Raw genomic sequence first — 24,081 nt, 5'->3', positions numbered from 1 at the left:
TTTAATTTTTATAATTTTTTAATAATACAAATTTTGTTTAATCATTTTGATATTGAATGTGAATAGCCTACATTAATTTTAAAATCTTGATCTCCTTTTAAGAAGTTAATATGGATGCTTAATCTAACTTCCAGTACAATATTATTTAAGTTTGGATACAGTATACAATTATTTAAGTTTGGATAACTGTAAGTGGTTGTTGGACAATGCTACAATGGCTTGTCTGTCTATAGGGAAGGCGCGATTGCTTCTAAGCATGCCACCAATCACAGCCGCTCGTTCTAGTGAGCAGCTATGATTGGTAGAATATACAACCACATAGTGCATCTAGCGTAGGGTATAATTTCTCAATAGCAAGGGGCACAGTGAAGACCCAAGAGGCTGATGATTCACTTGTGCATAGGAGATTTCGCTAAGTGTTGCGAGGGTCAAACGAATTGCGAGATCTGTAACATTGAGCACAAAAAAAAAAAAAAGGAAGGAAAAACCTAAAAAGTAGAGGTGCAATTTGGCTTGATGAACTTGAATCCAATTTGAAGTTAATTTGCGTTCGATGAGGCCCCCACCCTGCGTAATATCTAATCAGATTGTCAATTAGGCTTGAATTGAGAACTTGGATTATTGCAGGCAAGTTGAACCCAACCTCTTGAATTGAGAACTTGGATTATTGCAGGCAAGTTGAACCCAACCTCTTGAATTTGGCTCGAGAGCTTACCCAATCTTAAGCCGTATTCTTTGTAGAGTTCTCAGTAGATAATATCCCAACTTAAACCAGATCTTTTGGCTTAACTAGGATTTCAGTTGATCCCAAAATAGTCTGGGGATTTTGGTTTAATCTAAAATACTAGAACCTAGCCAAAGTAATGTCTAGGCCTAACTTAACCCATGGAGAATAATTCTAAAAATTGAGCAAATTGAGAACAATTAATTCTTGCTACAGAGAATCTAAATTGACATGTCCGGACCCAATCCAGCCAAATACTATTTAGGATCAAGATTGGAGAACTGGATCAAACTTGCTTCAAATAAATTTTTCAATGCTTAAAAAAACTAAAACCTTTTATGAGCCATCAAAACATCTTTATCACCTTTAAATTGGACAACCAATGGATCTAGACTAAATGATCTGGGACAAATGCATAGAGCCAGTTTATATACTGCTTTCAAATTCAGCCTCGACAATGGCGAACAGCAGCACACTGCACCAGTTTACACGCTGCTTTCAATTGGATGCTCGGGTTCGGGAGGAGCTGTCGAAAACAAGTTTAAAGACGCAGACCTCAATTAATTTTAAATTAATGAATGGTACATGCTATCTTGATCAGTTGGCTAAAAACAAGTTTTTTTTTTAAAGAGATCTCAATTAATCATAATTCCATCAATGTTCTTGAGTACTCCTGGTGATAACTTTCATTTGCTAGGAAACTATCTATCTATTTTATTTAAATTAAATTATAAAAGTCAAAAGATCAGGAAAAACACAAGAAAAAAATGATTTTCAAAAACTATTAGAAACAATTAAGCAAAAACCTTCTTTTAAAAATTCTTTACATGCAAATACTGGATACTGTACACTAACCGAAGATCATAATCATAATTTAACTTGACAACTCGATCATGATGCAACATCGCGACTATTTGTATGGAGACCTTGTTTGGTATGCTTTCGATTGCATTCTTCAATCAGCAATTGTCACTGCCTCTCATATCTGAAAAATCAACCAATCTTGATCAAGGTAGACTGTTTTGAAAGCTGCAACTCCCATCTAGTGGTTTTCTTTCATATATCTAGCAGAAAGACTTGGTCGCATCACATCATCCAGAATCAGGTTGCATGAGTTAAAATAGCCTCCACCCTATCTATCGATGCTTGCAAACGTCCATAGTTCATATTGAAAATAGGTTCTCCAGTGCCCACAGCCCTGCCAAAAACCAATTCATTCTTAAATAGAAACTATGAGATCTAACTTCAGTGTTCCATGAACTTCTTAGTTAAGAATTACTTACACTATGCTGACATAAATTTAGTGCCTTTCTTCACGACAATTAAAGAGTTTTTGTATTAGTATGAAAATATGTACCAAAAGAAATATTATATGGAAAACGTTTTGAGTTTGATATGCAAGCAGCAAAGTGTGCAGCATACTGTCTTTTCAAAACACATAATGACACGATAGTAGTTTTGTTTTAACTTAAATAACACAAACTCACCCTTGAATCTCAGGAAGGATGTATTCAGCTTTCCAACCAACCCTCAGATCAAACCCTGGGAACAAACCAACAGTTGTTTTGTTTCTAATCTGGGAAACACCATCTCCACCCAAGCACGTAGAAAGCTTCCATTTCCATCCAGTTGCATTTAAATGGAAATTGTGGCCTATGCCAACCTGCGTTGTCAATAAAACTAAGTACTATAATGCAGCAATAACACTTTTTCATCAATGAATATGGCACCTATCAAATTATTTTCAAGACTACAACAACTGGAATTCTAATGATACAAATATATGTAATCGATGATGTTACAAAGGATGTATTATTCAGAAAAAAAAAAGATCATGGTGAAGAAGATGTGAACCAATATTTCTCAAGGAAGCATGTTAGACATCTGCTGAGTAACTTTGTGATAGCTTACCCAATGGTTCTCTAACAAACCAGGGTGTTAATGTTTCTTACGCTAGCAAAAGCTTCTCTATTACATGAACAATCTTCAAAGGCTCTTCCAACTTCTAAGGCCTCTTCTAGGTAGCTAAGCATAAATTATTTTATGTACATTTGTTCCTCCCTGTAGGTAACTCCCCAAGGTCATCGGTAATATGTTTTAATTTATTGTTGTTCTGTTCCTGATGGATTATTATTCATCCCAATGCTTTCGTTATACAAATCAAGGAGCTGAGCCTTATACTTGATCTGCATATAGTACTCCTGATACAGGCACCTTCTCGTTATTCTAAAGCTCTCATATGATCAAATGGAATTAAAAGTGGATGCCTCTCTCTTGCTTCTCTGAGTTTCCTTTTACACCACACTTGACCTACTGCAACTAAAATATATATTACAATGATTTACCCTAACATACATTAACTTACAAGAGTTGTAGACAGTTTTATGAACAGCAGATGTTAGGTCCTATTACAAGAAACACTCATTGGGTGCTCTAATAATTTGATTCTAAGAAGGTAGGAAAGTCTTCGATCTTAGAAGACATGAGCTGTGACAGAACGTTAGCAGGAAAATTTTCACTTCAGAAGGAAAAGAAAAGGACAGATACCGAGCAGGGTCGGAAATGACATGCAGCAATGGGAATGGCAAATTTTAGGTTGGCACGGTTTAAAAAAGCATGACAAATAAGTGAGAGAGGGAGCGAGAACACATTCCTGGATGAGTTCAACACCATAGTTTGGCCTGCTTTGAAGTTGTAGACTGAGGTGCAAAAGAAGTTTTATATCAACCAAATGGCTATATTCAGTATGTGTGAACCATGGGCAGCAATATATTATATATTTATAGATTTAGATGACAATAAAAAAAAGTTCTCGTTCAAGGAAAAAATCACACTTATGGTTAAAGAGTTCTTAATCAAGAAAAAATATCACAATTCTAGTAAATATTATAACTACAAAGACAGAAAACAGGAAACAAGCATGTTCATTCTAGGTCCAAGTAATACTTTCTACCATGTTCTTCCGGCTATCGGTTGATAGCATGAAAAGGTGTCTTTGTACTTCAGTATGGTACACTGAAGGTATACTCATTGTTGCAGCTATGCTTATTGACCAATCACCAAAGTGAAGAAATTGCAGTTTCGTTTTCTCAGCTATGATAAATCCAGATCTTAATTGACAGGAAGGGTTATGTGTCGAAGATCATGCAATGCCAGCAACTACTTGGTTTAATAAGTAAATCCACAGATATATTCTTAATTTCATCAACCAATTGCTGCATAATAAACATAAACACCTTTGGAAACAATATAATCCAAATCTATCTAAACTGTATTATCCTTACCATCTAATTACAATCACAGCAATTATTTTATCCATGCATACCAAACTGGAGACAATACTGCCATTGAAACACCACATCGCTCCCCCAATATCTATCTTGTCCATGTAGAACTCAGAGCCTTCAACAGATGGCATAAAACTGTGAAAAGCCTATTTTTCGACCAATTGAGCCAAGGAATCTTAATTCTAAACCTCCTTAGCGTTCTGCATATGGATGAGCATCCATTCTCACAATGGCCATGAATTAAGCGTTATTTCTGAATACTTGAGTTAACAACAATTCATGCATCATATTCAAAATTATAGCCGACAGCATTCATCTCAAGGTATTAATTTTTGGTTTCAGCACTAATTTTAGGTAGCCTATGGTCCGAGGTGAAAAAAATTGAAAATTACAGTTGAAACCTGGCTGAAACCAGTCCAGCAATCAGGAAAATGGTTATAAAGAGTTTCAGCAAGGACATAACTTGGTTTCAGCAAATTCAGTATTTCTAGTCAACCCTCATCCTCACATATATTACAAGTCCAAACCTTTATAAAGTATGTTTTTCTGATAACAATTACATCTCAGTCTTTATATTGTACCCACCAAATAGAAGACATAGTTGACTACACCAAGAGCTAGACTGTTATGGATGCAAACATAACGAGTCACCTTGTGAAGAATATGGGGATGGATGCTTCAGTTCCTGACGGTTCAGTTAGGTATGCCTTAAACTGCGCGGTTTGGCCAACAATGGGTAATAGTGAAGAATCTAAGCTCTAGAAGAAAGCAATTGATACAAAAGACAACCAGCTGGAAATCCCTGTTCAGACAATTTCTTTTTTTTTTCCTTTTGGTGGTGGGGGTGGGGGGGGGGGGGGGGGGTGGGGGTGGTGTTCAAAAGCAGCATGATGAATATTGGAGGTGCAGGGAAGTTTTTTCTGCACCAAAATTTTGTGTCAAAGACAACCATGTGATTTGGTTTTTAACTAGGAGTGCCCTATTAATGTTGCCTCCCAATATATGTCTATCAAATGCTTCTATAAGTCCAGCAACTATATCAATGTTATGCACTTAACTAGTTAGAAAAGGCAAAAGGGTGATCAGCAAGATGAGGAGTCCACTTTGCTTCTTCACTGATCAACATTTTATCAACCAGGTGCTATCATGCTCCTTCAACAGGTACAGTATGGAGCTATACAAGCTATTAAAGCATATCATACTTACATGCATGTTTTGAATCAAGTAATCTTCAAGTCCAAACTCTAATAGAAGGTACTCAGTGCATCAGTAATTCTAGTTAAAGGAAACACCTTATTTCAAGGTCAATTTTTTTGGCCATAAAGTTATGAAATCTAGGTGGAAGAGTAGCTTTTGAGAAACAAATAATACATAAAAGCAGAAGTCAGGAAAGCTTGCAATATTTGCATGTGGGATCATTAAGATAAGGAAAAGAGAACATGTGGTTACATGTTTGTGCCACCTTTGGGTTTTCATACGAAGCCCAGTGAAAATTTCAGCATTTTGAGCCCACATCCAGGCCTTGAATTATAGCACGGCAAATTTTAGGCCTAAAAGACCACCTAAAGGCTAACTCGTTATTTGCTATTTGCTACTGTAGCAAATTTTTTCCTTGAAATAAGTAGTTTAAATTTGTATTGGAAGAATTTTTAGGGAAAAATAGCTATGCTTTTACTTCCCCTATTCGTCCACAGAGACTGAGAAAGATAAGAATCAAAAGTAAAAGTCTTTCAGTTCAGTCCTTTTTTTCAGCAATATCTTTTCTTTCTTTATTTTTTATTATTTTATTTGTAATCATTAAGTCGCCTCCTACTTGGAAATGATTCATATTATTTGGAAGGGACTAAGACCATGACATTCTATCAATTCTTAAACTTCAGATCAACACCTACTGAGCAGAACTTTGGCATCGCCTTGAGGCAATTAGGTCATAGCTTTAAGAGAGAACCATTTTAAAAGCGTAGTTCTACATCAGCTTAAGATGTTACGTTTAAATTACTAGGAAATATTTGACAACATGATATATTCAAGTAACTGTTTCTTGCAACTCTTTGGCTATTTTGCATATTCTAAATAAAAGACTAGGGAGTTATCCAAGGCTGTCTTTTATAGCCTGAATGTGGTTGAGAAAATATTTGCAGCTTATATTGTGGAGTCCAGTTTTCAAAACCATGCATCTTGAGGGCAAAAGAGCAACGACCTAGGACCTCACCAAAACGCCATGCGTGAAGGTTGTCCATTGGGATCGTTGGCCTTGCTACCAAGGCCTCTCCAATGCACACCTGAAGTGGGAATAAACATGTGGCTATGTCAGTAATCACACACATCCCTTTTGTAAGCCAAACAGATCCAATCGCGAACACCATGACTGGCTAGTGGTCAAACCCAAAAAGGCCTGTGTTGCAGTCTCCAATGCACACCTGAAGTGGGCGATGCATTGGTCACTCTAATACCTTTTATAACCACATAGGGCTTCACCAAAAAGGCTAGCCAAAAGAGGTTAAAGAATAATTAAGATCCTTGCCCCTACTTTAAGTATCCAGACCTCTGCAATGAACACTCAACATAGGACTAAACAGATGCCTGAGCAGGCCCTCACAGAAATGATCTTATTTAACATATATAGACTTCGATTGCACAAACTATTTCTTGCTCCTGAACATTTTGAGATCTATGAAACCCATACAACTAGTCATTGCTACTTATAGGTTTCCTTCAAAACTTTCCTAGATCTCTCTTGACCAAGTCATCACAAGCAGCTGCCAAAGCATCTAATTAGTCTTGACCAGACACTTGGACAACCCAACCTCCTAGGTCCCTTAGAATTTCCAAGCCTTCAAGTGAGGTGGACGCCCCAAGGATGCCAGTTCTTAGGCAGGATGCCTACCAACCTAGGACCCTCCTTTTCTAGGGTGCATGCCTCATTATTTATTTATTGAAGATATATTGAAGGAACTTAATAGTTAGCTATTTTTTTTGCAAGTAAAAAAGCATTTACTTCAAGAGAGAAAGAAATTGTCCATTTATGAGACACTCACTTAAAAACTAACTGATACTTGAAAATGTTGTGATTTTAAAAACTTTAAATACTTTAAATCCCTTAATAGAAAAATTATTAAGTAAAAATAAGGTAGTTAAATCAAGGATTTCATTATTGCGTACCTTAAGCAGTTAACAACCTTACTATTTATCGATATGATGTTCTTTGATGTGCTTGTTATAAACTACACATGACTCGATGTATGAAAATATACAATATTATCAATTTTCAGAAATTTTGTTACTTAGGCATTTACCTAGCTGGCTAGGCGTTCTACCAAGGTCTTTAAATGTGTCAATGCCTAGGAGCACCTAGATGATTTGATGACATTGGTCTAGATATAAATAATATTCTTAAATAAGACCTAATAATATATGATAATTTCCTACCAGAGTTTTAAAATCGTGGGATAGGGCCATCCCAGTTTTTCCACAGAGTGGAATGCCTTGTGTGTTGATACTCAGGACGTTGGATGTCATGTACTATCCTAGTCCATTTCCCAGCTCATCCTATCTCAACACTCGGGACGATGGGAAACCCTGCAATATTTAAAACTTTATTTCCAGTATAACAACATTAAAATAAAATGTTTTAGAGGCCATTGCATTCTTCCATTTTGTAGGTCTTTGGTGCCCATGCTATCTCACCAAATTCACTTTGACTAATATTCCCTTTCTTTGCAATAATTAACTAGACCGTGTGCCTAATGCCTTCACTGGACCTTATCCAACAAGCCTTAAAGGCTTAAACCATGCACACAGGTCAGCTTAACGCATTATAACTGACTAGTAGTTTGAGAAGCAATAAAACCAGCTCTCAACCACTCTTCATGAATTGATTTCTATTTCTAACAAAGGCTATTTTAGGCATAAGAGCGGCACACCATGAATCCTAAAAGGGTAGTGGCTGTGTAATGTAAAAGGCCTCATCCTTTATATAGTTTAAGTTTATGCAATGACAAAACCACCTTCCAGGTTCCTACTGACTTTGGAAAGAATTTGTACAGAAAGGAAAGATAATAGGAGCCAGATCCATCTTTTGAAGCATGAAAAATTAAAGATATAGCAAAACTCATCTATTGCCTCAAGCCTTCTCTAGCAAAAGAATTATTTTATATCGTCTGAATTGACAATTCGACTACGATCAGAATTTAGTGCCAACAAAGACATTATATAATAAGTGCTCGAGTGTGCGCTACTTGATTTTAGTCTTAATCCTACACCTACTTTTTGATGCTTCCAGTTCTAAGAATCTATAAACATTACTGTGATTTTAAAAAAACCATCTTTCTCTACATTGCCAATTCCATTTGTAAATTTCTCATCAACTAACCAGATACTTTGTACATTTCCTAATATGTGATCTTTGACAACACCTTCTTTGTTCTTTTACTTCTATACATTGTTTTTAGCCGTTTTTTCATCCTAATTTTTGAGAAAGTGATGCTTGTGTGTTCTCCCTGAAACTAAATTGCACCTAAGAATAGTGATGATAGGATCAACCCCTTAGAGTGGTCAGGAAAATTACATGCCAATTCCTTTGTTATAAGCATGCGTAAACACCAAGAAAATATTAGAATAGGCATAAAAAATATATGAATAGGCATTAGGGCTGCACAAACAGTTTACATAAATGGTTTTGTTTGTAGCTGTTCATTGGCTGTCAATATACACAAAGGATACATGATAGAAAAGTGATGTATGACCACAGCATGACAAATCCAAGCAATGATTAGAAAATGTTCAGTTGGCATGCAGAAGATACAATGGAGTTATTTCCATGCAAAAATCATACAATTGCTGAAACCTATATGCGGTATGATTTTGTGAAAATGGTATCCATGAAAAACTATATTTGTGTTTAAGTATTCATGCATTATTATGTTCTGGAGTTAGTGAGGCATCAAGAAGGATGGACGCATTGAACCTGGAGATTCAAATATTTGGTAATAGGGATCTTCGTGGATAGCAACCGTATATCCCCATGGAGGGGCTCGTATAGAAACTTCCACTTTCGAGCAGCAGTCAGTGGCTTTAGAACCATCTTTGCTTGGTATTCGTTGCCCTGAAAATTAAAGAACTGGAACAAGAAAAAGAAGGCAAAATCAATAATATGGGGACTAATGATGAACCATTTAAAATCATATCAGAATTTAATAGTGTCATTAAAACTGAAACAGTAACATCGGAAACATGGAAAAAAAAATGTTCGCTTTTTGGGAAAATGGTTTCCCGGTAACTATTTGGTAAGTTATCAGCTAGAAATAAGTAAACTGACAGCTTTCCTTTAACTGACCGAAAAATAACCTCAGACTTGAAATGTTTTTCTTCATTAAACCAATTAAGGTTTACTAAATCTATCAACGATCTTCAAGAAATTACAATAACCACTTGATACATTGCAAGAAAACAATCAGAAAAAGAGAAGGAATATGACCATTACTATTTCCTTTTTTCAGAGGCTTACTGAATGTGACTACCTTTATGATGACAGAAGGTATTGGTTCAGGAAGGAGGTTAGAAGTTTTTGGGGTCTAAGGAATGGTACTTTCATACTTCTAAATTCTTAAATATACTAGAATGTCCAGCAAAAAATAATAAGAGCGACAAGATAGATACATTAATCGTCGAATATTATTAGATATCTGGTCTGCATTATTATTGCAATAAAGTAAAATTCCATTAGTACAACATCATGGACTTGGCACGTGATAATGATGGTGCAAAATTGTATAACAGTTAAGTATGTCCATTGGAGTCATACATGTAAGCAATATATTCTCATTCAACCATGGTATCCTACTTGAATCTCCATTATTGAAATGCCAAGATTCTTGTATAAGCTTGGTACGTCCTGCAGTACCATGATGAAAAAGAACCCTTGCACGATAATCTTCATTGCCCACAAAACGAGCTTCAACTTCTCATAGTGTATCTTCTTAAATCTTTTTAGAGTATCCCATTAAAGAAGTTCTAGTACATCCACAAACTAGCTATCTCTAGTCTTTGAAACGCCGTAGAAGAAGACTTGTATTTTCTCATGGAATTTTCTCCTTCATTATATTATGACATGCCATGCCAAAGTTCATTTCTTTAATTTTTCTTAACAGCACCCTATACAGCATTTGATACCTAAAGGGTGGCCACTTGTTGCTCTACTGCTCAAAGAGGAAACATTACAAGGAGAAAGAGGGAGTAAAATATTATTTGCACCCTTTTTGGCTTAGCATAACATATATATGGTCATCGATTACAAGACCTTATTATCTAGAATATACAATTATATTGAAAATGTGGCATAAATATGAAATATAAAGACTTGCATAAATAGGGAACAAAACATTGTAATCATAAAGATTAACAACTTAGCCATGATAATGTGCTTACAAATCCTAAAATCTTTATTAATTAATAGATGTTGGATATTTTAGTTACTGTGCATGGAACTAGCAAGTTCTCTTGAAAAATTACATTATGATCATTAATTAAAGTACAGGTAGCAGAGGGCAGCCACAATATAGGACTTAACAATCCATTTTTAATTAAAAACACTAAAAAAGGATTTCATCCTAATAGATCATATACTTTTGGTGAATTGAACATATACTTTTGAATAACTGTGTCCCCCGAGTTTGGTAGAGGGCATACGTTGGTAGCCACCATCAATTTGGCCATCTTCAAGTAACTGATCATTTGTAACATAACCATTCTCAAACCTTGCATTGGAAACAAAGTAGCATTATGTAGGTTAGCCATGATCCATCATTCTTATTTAACATCTCTAATTAGTTTAGTGGCTAAATCCAATCACAAAACTCATATATCCTCCTTTTTCCTATCAACAGGTCATACTCAGCTCGATCAACATCTAAACACCTACTTGCACTTTCAACTGTGATCGTATTGGCACAATGAACTAACAATGAAACAAAAGAAATGTCCACACATTTTAATTTTCCTCACTGCTGATTGTGCCTTAGGCCGATTAGAGAGTTCAAAAGTAATGTGTGGGTTCTTTTTTATGCCTCTAATATAGGATTTCAAAATTTTCTGAGTGATCAAGTGAAAAGAAAAAATAGAGTGCATCAAACAGAGGAATCAGATCAAAAAGAAAGGACATGAACCGACATTCATGCTTAGACATCCTTGATACACCAAATGATTTATCACACCAAAATAAACTCGAGTCTAGGATAGATTGGGCCTTCGCTCTATGGAAGATCCTAGTTCTAGGATACAAGTCTAAGAGAGCCCCACCGTTATAATATTTGCAGAGATTTATAGAGAGTCTAAATGAAATCTTTTCCCACTTCATAGGATGCAGAAAAGTAGTTATTTTAAGAACTAATTACCTTTAGATAGTTTATTACAATATCAATTACCTTCTCTTGGGTGGTCTCGTTTATTGTTAACTTTCTCCTATGTGGTTGTGGCGGTTCCATGCAAGAGTAACTCCTTACGGTAGTTAATCGTACTTCTTAGATGGCCTCTCATATCACATGACAAGTGGCTGAACTTAATCTTGCCACATGTCGATATATATGTATATATACACAGATCAATGAAACATTGGTCAATTTATCATCCGTCGCCATTTACCACAGTTGGTTGAAAACTAGTTGACCTTGAGTGTAAGCAGGGTCATAAGATGTCTCATCCAAGGTAGCTCCATTTGGGAGCTTCGAGCCATGAAGGGAGTAACGTACTATAGAGTGGTGGTATTTTATGATTGTGATCAACACCCGAGCTGTCCACACCCCTAATGCCTCATGCCAAAGCATTACATGTTATTATGTGTATCTGGTCATAAAGCCATATAAGCGATTAGAAAATACTACATTGGTTGATTTTTCTAGCAAATAAAGGTTCAATTTAGAGGTGAAAATGAGCCGAGCTCTAGAAAACTAGGCCTATAATTGAATTGAGATTGATCAAGCCCATTTAACCCTGTGCCAGACTTAAGCAGTTCGCAAACAGCACTTGCAATTGAGATATTTAAACCTTCCATAAGCGTAAGAATATTTTTTTATAAAAAATTAAAAGATATTATCAATTAATTATTTATTTAGATTTTCGAGTTTTATCAAGATGAATTTCCAGCCGCACACAATCTCCTCACAAGCAGCTCTCTTGTTCGATAGCACTAGTTCACCATACTCTAATAAAGTCTTCTCTCCGATAGATCTCATAACATTTTCAAATTGGGAAAACAATAAAACCAGGAAAAAAATGATTTTGGCAGCAGCAAGAAAGCGAGGCGAAACATCACCTAATTTTAAAATTGAAAACAAAGAGAACAAATTCCAAAAAAAAATAAAATCAAGTCAGGATAAATACTAATTCAGACGAAGAACAGAATAGAACAGAATAGAATGAATTGATTGCGACACCGACCGACAGATAGAGGGATACCTCTAGATTGAGGCCGACGCGAAAACCCTGGATCTCCTTGCGGAACTTGAGGTAGAGCTCAGAAGGGACGAGGTTAATGTTGTAGAGCTCGTCGAGGGAGGCGGGCTCGTTGGCCGCTTCACCACCGGAATTCGAGCTCGACGCCATCGGAGAGCGATTGAGAGCAGAAAAGAGAGGAGCCGGCCGAGAGGCCCTCAGGACGAGGAGAGGGAAAAAAACCAAAAACAGAACGGAGCGCTTGTTGATTTATCCGAATCCTAAACCAAACTAACTGTTGTGCGGTCGGACCTTGGCCGGCTCTTCGGGTTTAGCCGGAACTTCCTAGAGTCACAATGCAACTAGAAAATTCGAAGACAAACTGCGAGTTTTACAATAAACGAGGATGGATTCTAGTCTTCAACTCTATTTAAATAAGTTATGATTTTTTTTTTCTTCTTTCGTTTAACCTGAGGCACCTCCAAATCTAATTGTTTGCAAAACCTGATTTTTAATTGGGCCAATTTCTTGAAATATAGCACCGAATATACAATCCTGGTGGTGGACTAGGTCACCTTTTATATTGCGCATCATTTGAAAAGAATTCTCTAAAAAAATTATTAGTTTGCTCATTTTTCTACTCTATCATATATTTTTTTCTCACTTTATTGGATGCACTCATATTCAACTAGCATGAGATACCGCTGTAATAAAAAAATAGAATCCTATCCTCTCACTTAAGTTATTAGATGCTTTTTTATTATTATTAAATATGTGCACCAAGCATGTCAAGTACAAGTTAATTTAGCTATAAATGGACTAGATATCAAGATTAAAAAATGACGAAATGGTGTCGACGTGATTGGAGTGGCGAACATGGCTGGTCTAGCCCAATGGATGACAAAGACCAATCCATACATACTAACCACTGCATTTTGTTGTTTTGAATAGCAGCTAATATTTGATAATTGGATAATTTAGAACATCAACGGACGTTTGATAATGGATAATCCAACGAGATCATAATAATAATTGAGTTTAGATACTAAAATTAGATATTTCACATATATAAAGCATATGAATATGCAATATATATTTACATATATCTGATACATGTATACATATATGTGTGTGTGTGTGTGTGTAATGTACATAGTTGCAACTCATAACATGTCAATTTGCATTAAAATCATCATTTGATTTAGATGTAGACCATCAAACTTGTGGCAAATAAACTAAAAACTAAAATTTGGTATAACTTGTATTAAAGGCTCTTAGCAATGGTTTCACTCATTGTCATTTTACGACAAAAGCAAGGACATTGTAAATATAAGTACTGTACTTACATCAACAACTCCACAATTAGAAGGTTATACATCAAACAACAAATGCTTCAAAGAAACATGCTAATAAAAAAAAATGTCAAAAAGTTTTTTATAGAGTGAATGAACTTCGATTATAGATCTATACTCATTTCGAACTAGATAAGAGAAAGCCGACTTCGATTATTGAGTTCGGATTTGGGCCTTGTTTAAATCCATCTAACCCCTTTATGCTAGCAAAAGATATCAATAAAATGTTGCCAGATATGGCAGGTTCCATGTTGTGGAAAATGATGTTAAAGAACTGTTCTCAACCAGCTCATCTCCCACCCCTGGACAAGATACTTGCTCCAGATGACTAGACATGATTGTTGAAATTCCAAGGATTTGGACCATAACACAAGGTTACTTATCAATAGGCAAGCCCATTGTCATCAAGCTTCTACCCATATCTCATGCTATCACCCATGTCAAGCAGCATCTTCAACAACATAATGCAACTAATTGCATGGCTACAACCAAGGGTGAAAAAGGACGTCTGCTTCTTGCCAGGTCGACGCGTCAGTCAGCCCGGGTTATAGGTCAGATTCTCCAGGTCTACTGTGCAGCGTCAGGTCAGAGGGTCAATTTGACCAAGTCAGCCATCATCTTCAGCCCAAAGACCAGACTGGCTATGAAGCATTCGATAGTGGAGATTCTGGGGGTCGGTGAGCAGGTGGGCACGATGACATATTTGGGTATCCCATTGTCCGACCGGCGGCTGCGGAGTGGGGATTGTCTGCCGTGTGAGCTTGGTATCAGACGCAGATTAGCGGGGTGGCGGATGCATGCTCTGTCTATGGTAGGGAGGATCACCTTGGTGCGTTCGGTTCTGTCGTCAGTCCCTATCTATTTGCTTACTAATGCCATTGTTCCGGTGAGATTCCTGCGATCCCTGGAGCGGTTGTTCAGGGACTTCATATGGGGGAGGAGCAGTGGTCGAGGTGGTGTTCACTTGATGGCATGGGAGGTGGTGTGCCAGCCTACTAGCTGTGGTGGTTTGGGGGTTCAGGCATTGGCAGCGAGGCGTGAGATTCTGCTAGCCAGACATGTGGCTAGATTTGTGCTTGAGCCCGAGAGTCTATGGTCCTCGCTGATGAGGGCTAAGTATGGCGCCTTGGTACCGGGCGTGCGTGGGGGTCGTCGTCATTCCCCGGTGTGGAGAGAGATGTGTGCCAGAGCTACGGTGGTGCTTCCGGAGATCGGATGGGCTATTGGCGACGGTCTGTCTATCGATGTGATGGAGGACAGATGGGTGACTGAGGTACCGCTATGCAGTATGCCGACCATGGTGGACTCGGCGAGATTAGCAGGGTGGAGGGTCAGTGACTTACTGGATGCCGAGGGAGGGCGATGGAGAGAGGGGTTGGTTCGGGAGGTTTTTGGAGAGCAGTTGGCAGAGTTGGTTCTAGCCCGAGCGACCCCTAGGGGGGGAGGCGGATAGGCTGCTATGGATACCGACGGGGCGATCACGGGTGCGAGCTAGGGATCTTCATGCAGTGTTCAGGAGGGAGCCAGTCCGACAGTTTGAGGGGCGGTGGATATGGAGGATGCGGGTGCACCCGCGCGTGGCACTCTTCATCTGGAAGGTGGCGTGGGGCTGCCTTCCGACTAGGAGTGTGCTAGCGCGGCGTGGCATGAGGATCCCTCAGTTTTGTGAGGATTGTGCAGATATTGAGGAGACTATGGAGCATGTTTTGCTGCAGTGCCCTAGGGCCCGAGACATATGGAGGAGGTCACCGATACAGTTACCGGCCTCGGTGATGCTGGTGCAGGATCTGATCCATCTGCTGAGAGTTTCCATGCGGCATCCCAGATCTGTTGAGGCAGGGATCTGTGTAGCATACCTGTCCTACCATATATGGTTGGACAGGAATACTGGTATATTTGAGGGGAGGAGGGCGCCTCCGAGGATGGTGGTAGACCGGGCGCTGCTGCTTGCGAGGGAGGTTGTTGGGGCGACTTCGGTAGTCACTTCTGGGCTGGTCAGGGATATCTGGGGTGTTCACCACGCTGTTTCAGCGCCACGGTTTGCCATTGTTTCTTGGGCACCCCCACCCCCTGGCTATCTCAAGGTGAACTTTGATGGGAGTAGGTCGGTAGATGGCTTGTGCGGAGTGGTCGGTTTTGTGGTCAGGGACCATTGTGGCAGGATGGTAGCAGCAGGAGGACGGCGTACGCCTGGATTTACTGTGGTTGGTGCAGAGCTACAGGCAGCCTGGGAGGGCTTATCCTTTGCGAGGCAGTTAGCCGGAGCCGAGCGGGTGTACCTCGAGGGTGATTCATCGGTGGTCATTGATCTGATTCGGGGTGTGGATCGGTTTGGGGATGGCCATCCCCTCATTCGAGAGACCCGTAGGATGGCTCAGATGATGGCTAATTTTCAGGCAGCACACGTGTTTAGGGAGGCGAACCGGGCAGCAGATTGGGTCGCCTCCTTTGTCGCTCGGCACTCAGGTGCTTTTTTGTGGACGTCTGATGTAGACGTCCCTTCACAGTTGTACCTTTTACTCTCCCGTGACTTGGAGGGCTGTACTCACGTTCGTACTATATGATATGAGTAGCCGTTTTTACCAAAAAAAAAAAAAAAAAAAAAAGGACGTCTGCTTCATAATTGGGCCATGCCATGCCATGCACAAATGTTGCTCTGCCGACACTAAGCATCCGAGCAACGGAACGTTCTTTGAACACGCTCCTCCTACGACTGAACACAGAAGGCAGAAGGACTCTCAAACAAACCAGCAATTTAATTTATCACGGCCACCATGAACTACTGTACTAACAGTATATACAGCAACCACTAATCAATTCATGTACTTAGCTGGGAGCTTTGCTCAACAACCTGTGAAATTCAGAGGCTTCATGCAGGATTAATTTACAAGAACAATTAGAATGCTCAGGTGGTCATATTCAAATAACGTAGTTGTCTCACTGATGCTCTGTATGTACAATCACCCTTGGGTTACCCTTTGTCTCGGCATATGATGCACAAATCGCGATAACATATAAAAATGTTGGGTTGTAGGTATCATAACAACCTGATGCATTTTTATCAACAGGCAAGGTTTTATGAAACTAATCAGTAATACAGTTTTCCTGGATATCATTATAGGTTCTAATCAAACCTTACATAAGGTCCCTTCCTTTCAATTCCCAAATTATCAAAAAGAAAAAAAAAAGAGTTCCTTGATCTGATAGAGATCCATGGATTCTCTATGCCCAAAGCAGTGTCAACCCAAAAAACAAGAGAAGTGCCAGCCCGAAACACAAGCCTGCAATTGCAGCAAATGCCTGAAAAGATGGAGCAGCATGGGAAGAAATGGTTCAGAAGAAATAAAGATCAAACCCAAAGGTTTTAAAAGTTTATAACATTCTACCTTTCCTTCAGATTCAAACTTGAACTTGACAGTGAACCAGGACAACCCTCTGTCAACAAAAGGAGCTAACGCAAGAGCCCTGCATAATGAGCCAATAAGCAAAGTGACGATCTAAATCTACAGTGCAATAATTCTTTGGACAGGATATCTACAGATATGGGGTGTAGGCCCATTCCATTTAGGATGCATTCAGCTGATCCATTAACCATATCCTTTTGAAGACAAACTGAATAATCATTTTATTCCCTGGTTATTGTAAATCGTACTTATCTTAAAGAAAACTCGAGCTTTTTTTTTTACCAAGCCTATAAATTAGTGTACAACAGGTGAACAAACAACTTAGTAAACCATCTGGAAAATTGATTCAGGATCTTGAAATTCTACAGTGAAGGTGGATAAATTTGAAAACACTGAACCAAATTAACGTTATGAAGACAAACTGACCCTCCTGCACGTACAATCTTGGTGACTTGACTGCCAGCCCACACCATTGCCATTACTTTGAGAAATCTGCAATCAAGAGACAATGAAAAGCAGTGTTTGATTGCAGGTACTAAGAAAATATGCGGCAAATGACAATTCTTTCAATAATAACCTCTGGACAGCTGCAACATAGCCCATTCTTCCAGGAGCAGGGGCAAAATAAAACCTGGAAAGAAAAATATGGTCAGTTCCACCAGAATGCTCTTAAGATTACATATTTCACATTTGTATGGTCACATGTCACATGCAATCAGGGAGTGAGAGATGGAGGGGGTTGCTGCCAGACAGAGAAAAACAAGGTGGTAATTTCCAACTACACGAATTGCATTTTTTGGGGGGAAAGATGCATATAGAAGTTAATGAATGAAACCACTCTGCTGATGCAAGAAAAAGACAGTCAGAGTTAGCAAAGATATTATGCAAAAGGAACTTTCATCTAAACAAAACCCTATGATAGAGAACCTCCTTAATTGTTCAGACTGAAGGAACACTTTAAGTACCCATTCTGTCTGTAGGCAGGCCTGTTGACATGGGGGAAAAAGGAGGATGCCAACTGTAAGGAGAAAATGCTGTACGTTTGATGGCCAGAGGTAAAAGCAAACGCATGTTATTTTGACGAACCAATTTTGTGGCTACCAGTGCTACTTTCAGCCACCATACTTGGTCAAATCTGTAACTGGTGACGAGTTAAAGAAATAATAAGTTGTCTAGATCCACCATTTTGAGCTAGTTCATGCCATGAATAGCTTTTGTCCACCATAATTAGAAAAAATATTGCTAGTGGCAAAAGGAAGGAAAGGATGTTGCTGAGGCCCATCATACTAGGGCAATTTCATGGCATGCACAATGGTCATGTTTAAGATTCGCAAATTAGCCAGATTCATGGCTAATTTTGAGATAAAGGAAAACCAATAATTCGCCAAAGCCATGGCATCTAGTGCTTACTTTGACTGCCATACTCAGCTAACTTCATGCTTGGAATTGGACAAAAGAGGCTTAATTATTTGGGCCCACCATTCTTAGACATTCTTGGCTTGTGATGAGCTTTGGTTGATCACACCTAGCCAAACTCATGACTAGCAGTGGATGAAACTGCAATATCAGTTTAATTATAGGTATCACTTTCTGTCATATGCCAGACCTAAACCAAATAGCATAAAATATTGTTCAATTAATGATTGCAAGGAATAAGGAATCTGCAACCAATGGAAGGGACATCTCCAGGACCAGACTAGGTGAAGATGGTATTCTTATCCCCAAAAATCCAATCGTATGATCAAACCAGGCCTAGTTGAATAATTTTTATAAATACAATAGATGGGTTCATTCATGTGCATTTGTGTTTGTGTGTGTGTGCATGAGAATGCAGCATATTACATACAATCATTTTTTTATGACCCAATTTACCATGTAAGTAGGTAGACATAAAAAAGTTTCACCATAATTAGGACTGTGTAGATGATAACGAAGTTTAGGTTAGAACTTTGATTGATCATCACATGCTAATGAGGCTCCAATTAAATTTTTAGTAGCCAATTGGTGCAAACATAAGAAAAGCATTGATTAAAAGAATACAGTTTTGATGGGTAGAGTGGGGGGTGGGGGGTGCGGGGGAGTTAAATCAAAACTATGAAAAACTAAATGATTTAGCAATAGACAAGGTGTTAAACACAGATCCTCACAAGGGGCTACTTTAGCTTTTGGTTTATATTTCTGAAAAGAAGTGGCTTCCAAGAAATAAAACAATAGCATGATGATGATGGAGAAACCTGCTATGATAGCAATAACAATTGATAATAAAAATGGGTAAGTCTTGACTCATTACATAGATTTGGCATCCTAAAAGGAGGAAAAAGAAAACATAGAAACAAAGGAAGCATTGTTTCATACTTTTATACAACCATGGAATTAATTAACAATGAAATTGGGTCTTATCTAGACATAATTTGATTGTGATCCAACACACAAAAACAAGGCTTACTTCAGACAAGGTACTTACTACTTAAACCACATCTTTATAGCTGCTAAATGGAGGGCATGGGCAAAAATGTTCTTTTAATGCTTTAAGTGTCTGATTTTTATCTTCTATGACATGGAAAATCCTACAAGAAGGTATGTCAACCCCGATCCTAAATATTCCTATGCAAAATGATTCTAACCAATCATTCATCCATGAGCATGCCATTAAACAATGAGATGGCTGCTTACATTATAACCATAGGTTGATATCAAGATTTGTCCTCACATCTACTATTATAGTAAGTAAATGAAGTTTTTAATGCATGTCCTCACATTTGTAATTACAGTGATCAAGAGATTATAATTTATGTCAATCTGTGGAAACCCATTTCAACTCACCAAACCAAGAGGAATGTTGTCAGATAATATATGGTATTAAGTAGTCCATACGACAATATCCCTGCAACTCCATATCTCTTCAATCTCTGCATCAACCTGGGAAATTTGGGTAATGTATTCAATCCCAAACAAAATAAACAATTTATGTTTAAAGTCTGCAAAATGATAAGGAATGAAGCTGTTTAAAATTAATACGAAAATAATAAGATGTTCAAACGTATTTGGTTCAACGAACAATTCCAAAATAAAATGAATAAAATATAGTCCAAAAAGGGCAAACAAAACTGTTGCAAATTTTACATAAATGAAACAAAAAAATAAGAATGAATTTTGTAGGAAATTTAGCATTTTCAAGCTGGGAAAGATCTATTCATGTACATAGAGTTATATTTTCCCTCTAACTCAGTGCTTCTGTTGCAAATTTTACATAAATGAAACAAAAAAATAAGAATGAATTTTGTAGGAAATTTAGCATTTTCAAGCTGGGAAAGATCTATTCATGTACATAGAGTTATATTTTCCCTCTAACTCAGTGCTTCTGTTGCAAATTTTACATAAATGAAACAAAAAAATAGGAATGAATTTTGTAGGAAATTTAGCATTTTCAAGCTGGGAAAGATCTATTCATGTACATAGAGTTATATTTTCCCTCTAACTCAGTGCTTCTTCTTGTGGTGAGATGCCCTACTGCAGAGGAGGTCCGGATAAATATTGACAGGTTGGAAAGAGGGTGAGAAGACTCAGATAGAAGCAAAGAAGATGTTGATAAAACATTATTATCTTGGAGGACTTGTTGTTGGACAAGAAGCAATGACCAAGCAACTATAAAGGAATCCAAACCAAAAGAGGTTACATTTATTGGTTACATTCATAATTTATTTCTGACTATAACAAACAAGTCTCGACCCAAGGTTTGGTTTGACACAGTGAATCATTCTACAACACCCATTTCTATTAAAAACTGGCTCCTCTAACAATGCAAGCATTTTCATATCCTTTCTTACATATCCCATTCATGTTATCTTAATTATTGCCCTTGTCCTTCTTCATTCTTCTTGATTGTAACCTTTCTCCTTGTTGGCATATCCTTATAGCATAATAGCTAGCTCTCCATCACATAATTGTCAACAATACCCTTCCTAATAATTCATTTCTAAACCAATCCTTCATGATTTTTCCCCATGTTCACCTAAACATATTCATCTTCTGAAAATCTATCCTATGTGCTTGAACCCTCCTTACCACCTAGCATCCTAACCCCTGAAACATTGTTAGGCATATGGCGATCATGAAATATCCCAGTGGCAACATGTCAGCCCCTTGTTCTAATTATAATTGGTGCCTCTTCATCTTCTCTCTCATTTTTGCTAATAGATTTAATATTGTGAGGATGAATTAAGTGGGTCCTCTTAATTTATCATTTATGGTCAGAATTACATTCCAATTTCCAACTTTCCATATTAGTTCCACTGACTTTTGGGACCCAGCTTAGCAAGACCCAACTTAATGTATCTGTCTTCACAAATCTTATTAGCATGAACCATTTTTCCATCAAACATTCCAACCTATATAGCACACCAAGCTTAACATTGTCATTTCAATATTTCTTCAAAAACCAAGGGCAGCAACTTATCTCGCTAAACCTTGCAGCACCATTATATCCCTCCTTTCTTCCACATAAAAGACCCAACAAAGTGAAGATGATCAAGTGATAAAGTGATTTCCTCTTTGTCATCAATTATGATTGTGGTCTCGCTATACCCCAATTTCTTTTAAACTAACATTTCTTAATGATTTCAACAATCTCTTTAAAGCCTTAACATTTCAATGCTTTCCTTCATGATTGATCCCAAATCAGTTTTATCTCTATCCTCTCTTACCAGTTGGCCCTAGGTCGTTTCCTTACAGTTATTAAATATCTATTATGATAAAAGGAGAGATAAAGTTGAATATTATTTTTTAACATGATGAAGAGGAAGAAAAACTGAGGAAAAGAAAAGCATAAGTGATAATCATAAACAAATTCTCAATCTATACAGAAATAGGTTAGCCTCTACAAATGCATAAACACCAGAATATCTTTAAATGTATACCACCAAGGTTCCTTCAACAGAGACAACTAATAGGGTTTAGCATTCGAGTCCAACATTGGCATTTTCATGAACTTATAACTACGATAAGAAATTTAGCTCCATCACCATATCTAGTTCTAACACTTTCACAATGCCTACCTAATGGCCACAAAACCTAAACCTTGTGGCATTTTATCACATGGTTTCAGCAAGTAGATAAATATAGGGCCCAAAATATTCCTCTTCTAACACTTAGCTTCAATGGCTTAAGCAAGAAGATAGCCACCATGCTTGATTATTTAATGAAAAATGGTCACCACAAATTGCTTTCAAATTTTTTGATCTTAGTTCCATCAACCATTAGGTTTGTCGTTGATGTTTATGTCCACAATAATACAAATGTCGGATGTCATCATTTTGCTAATAATTGGTTACATAAGGCATTTCTCTAATCATTTGTTATACTTTTCGCTTTCACAATCTTATTGACTAAATGACCGGCCAAACCAATCCACCCACAGAATCAATATTTTGATAGGTTCCTCTAGTCCAAGCACCTCACATTTTTTGCATCCCTTTCAAAAGGTTCTTCACTTCTTCGTTTTAGACAAATGTAAATATGTAAGGAACCTAATTTTCATCCCTAAAATCCTTTTCATGACAGGCAATGTAAAGTCTTCTCCTATAGTTTAAGAATAAATTATAGATAACCAACGTAAGGCGTGTTTGACATCAGAGCTCTGGCCTGTGGGTGGAATGTTAAAGGACATGTTATATACTTATTTCGTACCATAAATACAAGTAATAGCAAAGGAAGTTTTCAGATAAAATATTATAAAGACAATACATAGACAGATCCATGCATTTCCATATTTCTTTTTCTTGTTTCCTCTTTCACTGTCCTACTTTCCGTTTTCAATTTCTGTGTTCCAACAAAGAATGCCCTATACAAGCAAACTAAAATCAATAAATAATTCGAACCACATTAAAACATGGGAACATGAAATTCAACTCTGTACAGTACGGTCCGATTCATGTACTCTACAAAGAGTTCAAATTCAGTACATCTCCATATGAATCAAAAGAACAAGATACAACGCACCAAGTTCAAACAAACAATAAAACATCTAAGATACATCAAATGTTGATGATTGGAAAAGTGTAAACAGCAAGTAGTAAGTACTCATTGGATGAAAAACCTTTCGTTGGCGGTTTGCTCCCATTGCTTCTCCCCGGACCTTAAAAAAAAAAAAAAAAAAAAAAAGAATCTAAATACAACTTCAAGAAACTCGTAAAAATGTGACATGCAGATATACCGTCATTACCGACTGAAGCAGCAGATAACTCCTTCCGATCCCCGGCATGGGCAGCCTGCACCTAGCAAAGTACCGCCTGGTTATCGTTGCCCCCAATTAGGGTACAAAAATAATCAATTGGAGGTGACCTGATCTCAATTCCGGCATTCGGATAAGGGAGAAGAAAAGAAGGTCTCACCTCGTCGTGGCCGCCATCGGAGCAGACACGGGGCGCTGGGAGCTTCCGGGCGGCGATCGGAACCCTACAGCAACTCCATGGAGAGTACCTACCGCGGCGCTGGAGGATGGGCTGGTTAGAGTTAGAAGAGACGAAGAGATTAAGAGGAGAAAGTTAGGGCAAGGGTTGTCACGTGGACTGGCGGTGACGGGATGCAGTGGTCGGAGAGCCGCAGCTGTGCCGACGACATTTGGACCGATGATAAGAAGATAGAAAACGCACATGGAAACTTTATATATAGATGGCTTCTTGTAATCCTGACTGTCCGATGAGAAGGATAAGAACTTAGCCGTTCGATTATCAAAGGAAAATATTATTTATAAGTTTTATCAACAACTTACTTGTGTAGGTGGAGATTTAGTATTTTGAGTCCTTAATACAACTATTTTCTGTTGGGGGAAAATAAATCGCCCCAAAATACTTGAGCACATCGCCAGCACGTTATTAGAGACGCCCGAC

At 37.9% G+C, this 24,081-nt stretch overlaps 2 protein-coding genes across 14 annotated transcripts; both read right to left on the bottom strand.

Annotated features, from left to right (window-relative positions):
• Positions 1-1,413: 1,413 nt before the first annotated feature.
• Positions 1,414-12,693, bottom strand: ORG4 (OBP3-responsive protein 4 (ORG4)). The gene is made up of 4 exons (XM_008788421.6): positions 12,463-12,693; positions 8,978-9,130; positions 2,212-2,387; positions 1,414-1,922 (listed from the first exon to the last, which is right to left on the bottom strand). The coding sequence occupies exons 1-4, from the start codon at positions 12,607-12,609 to the stop codon at positions 1,826-1,828; spliced, it is 573 nt and encodes a 190-aa protein (XP_008786643.1). The 5' UTR covers positions 12,610-12,693; the 3' UTR covers positions 1,414-1,825.
• Positions 12,694-16,781: 4,088 nt separating this feature from the next.
• LOC103704914 (Gag-Pol polyprotein/retrotransposon) lies at positions 16,782-23,851 on the bottom strand. Of its 13 annotated transcripts, none has more exons than XM_008788422.4 (9): positions 23,756-23,849; positions 23,584-23,682; positions 23,406-23,466; positions 23,273-23,327; positions 20,018-20,113; positions 17,772-17,825; positions 17,621-17,686; positions 17,177-17,255; positions 16,782-17,090 (listed from the first exon to the last, which is right to left on the bottom strand). In XM_008788422.4, exons 1-9 carry the CDS (start codon positions 23,810-23,812, stop codon positions 17,013-17,015), a joined length of 645 nt encoding a protein of 214 aa, XP_008786644.3. In that variant the 5' UTR covers positions 23,813-23,849; the 3' UTR covers positions 16,782-17,012. The 13 variants fall into 13 exon arrangements, 12 of the variants coding, with proteins under 12 accessions (XP_008786644.3, XP_026659583.3, XP_026659582.3 ...); XM_026803782.3 differs by having other exon boundaries at positions 23,415-23,466; XM_026803781.3 differs by having other exon boundaries at positions 23,406-23,460.
• Between the last annotated feature and the right edge of the window lie 230 nt (positions 23,852-24,081).

This window comes from Phoenix dactylifera, chromosome 5, assembly GCF_051530095.1.
Source record: "Phoenix dactylifera cultivar Ajwa chromosome 5, Ajwa_hap1_PhDact_Kaust_v1.1, whole genome shotgun sequence".
Taxonomy (NCBI): domain Eukaryota; kingdom Viridiplantae; phylum Streptophyta; class Magnoliopsida; order Arecales; family Arecaceae; genus Phoenix; species Phoenix dactylifera.
Note: the sequence above shows the minus strand (reverse complement) of the source record. Positions and strands in the feature narration are given on the sequence as shown.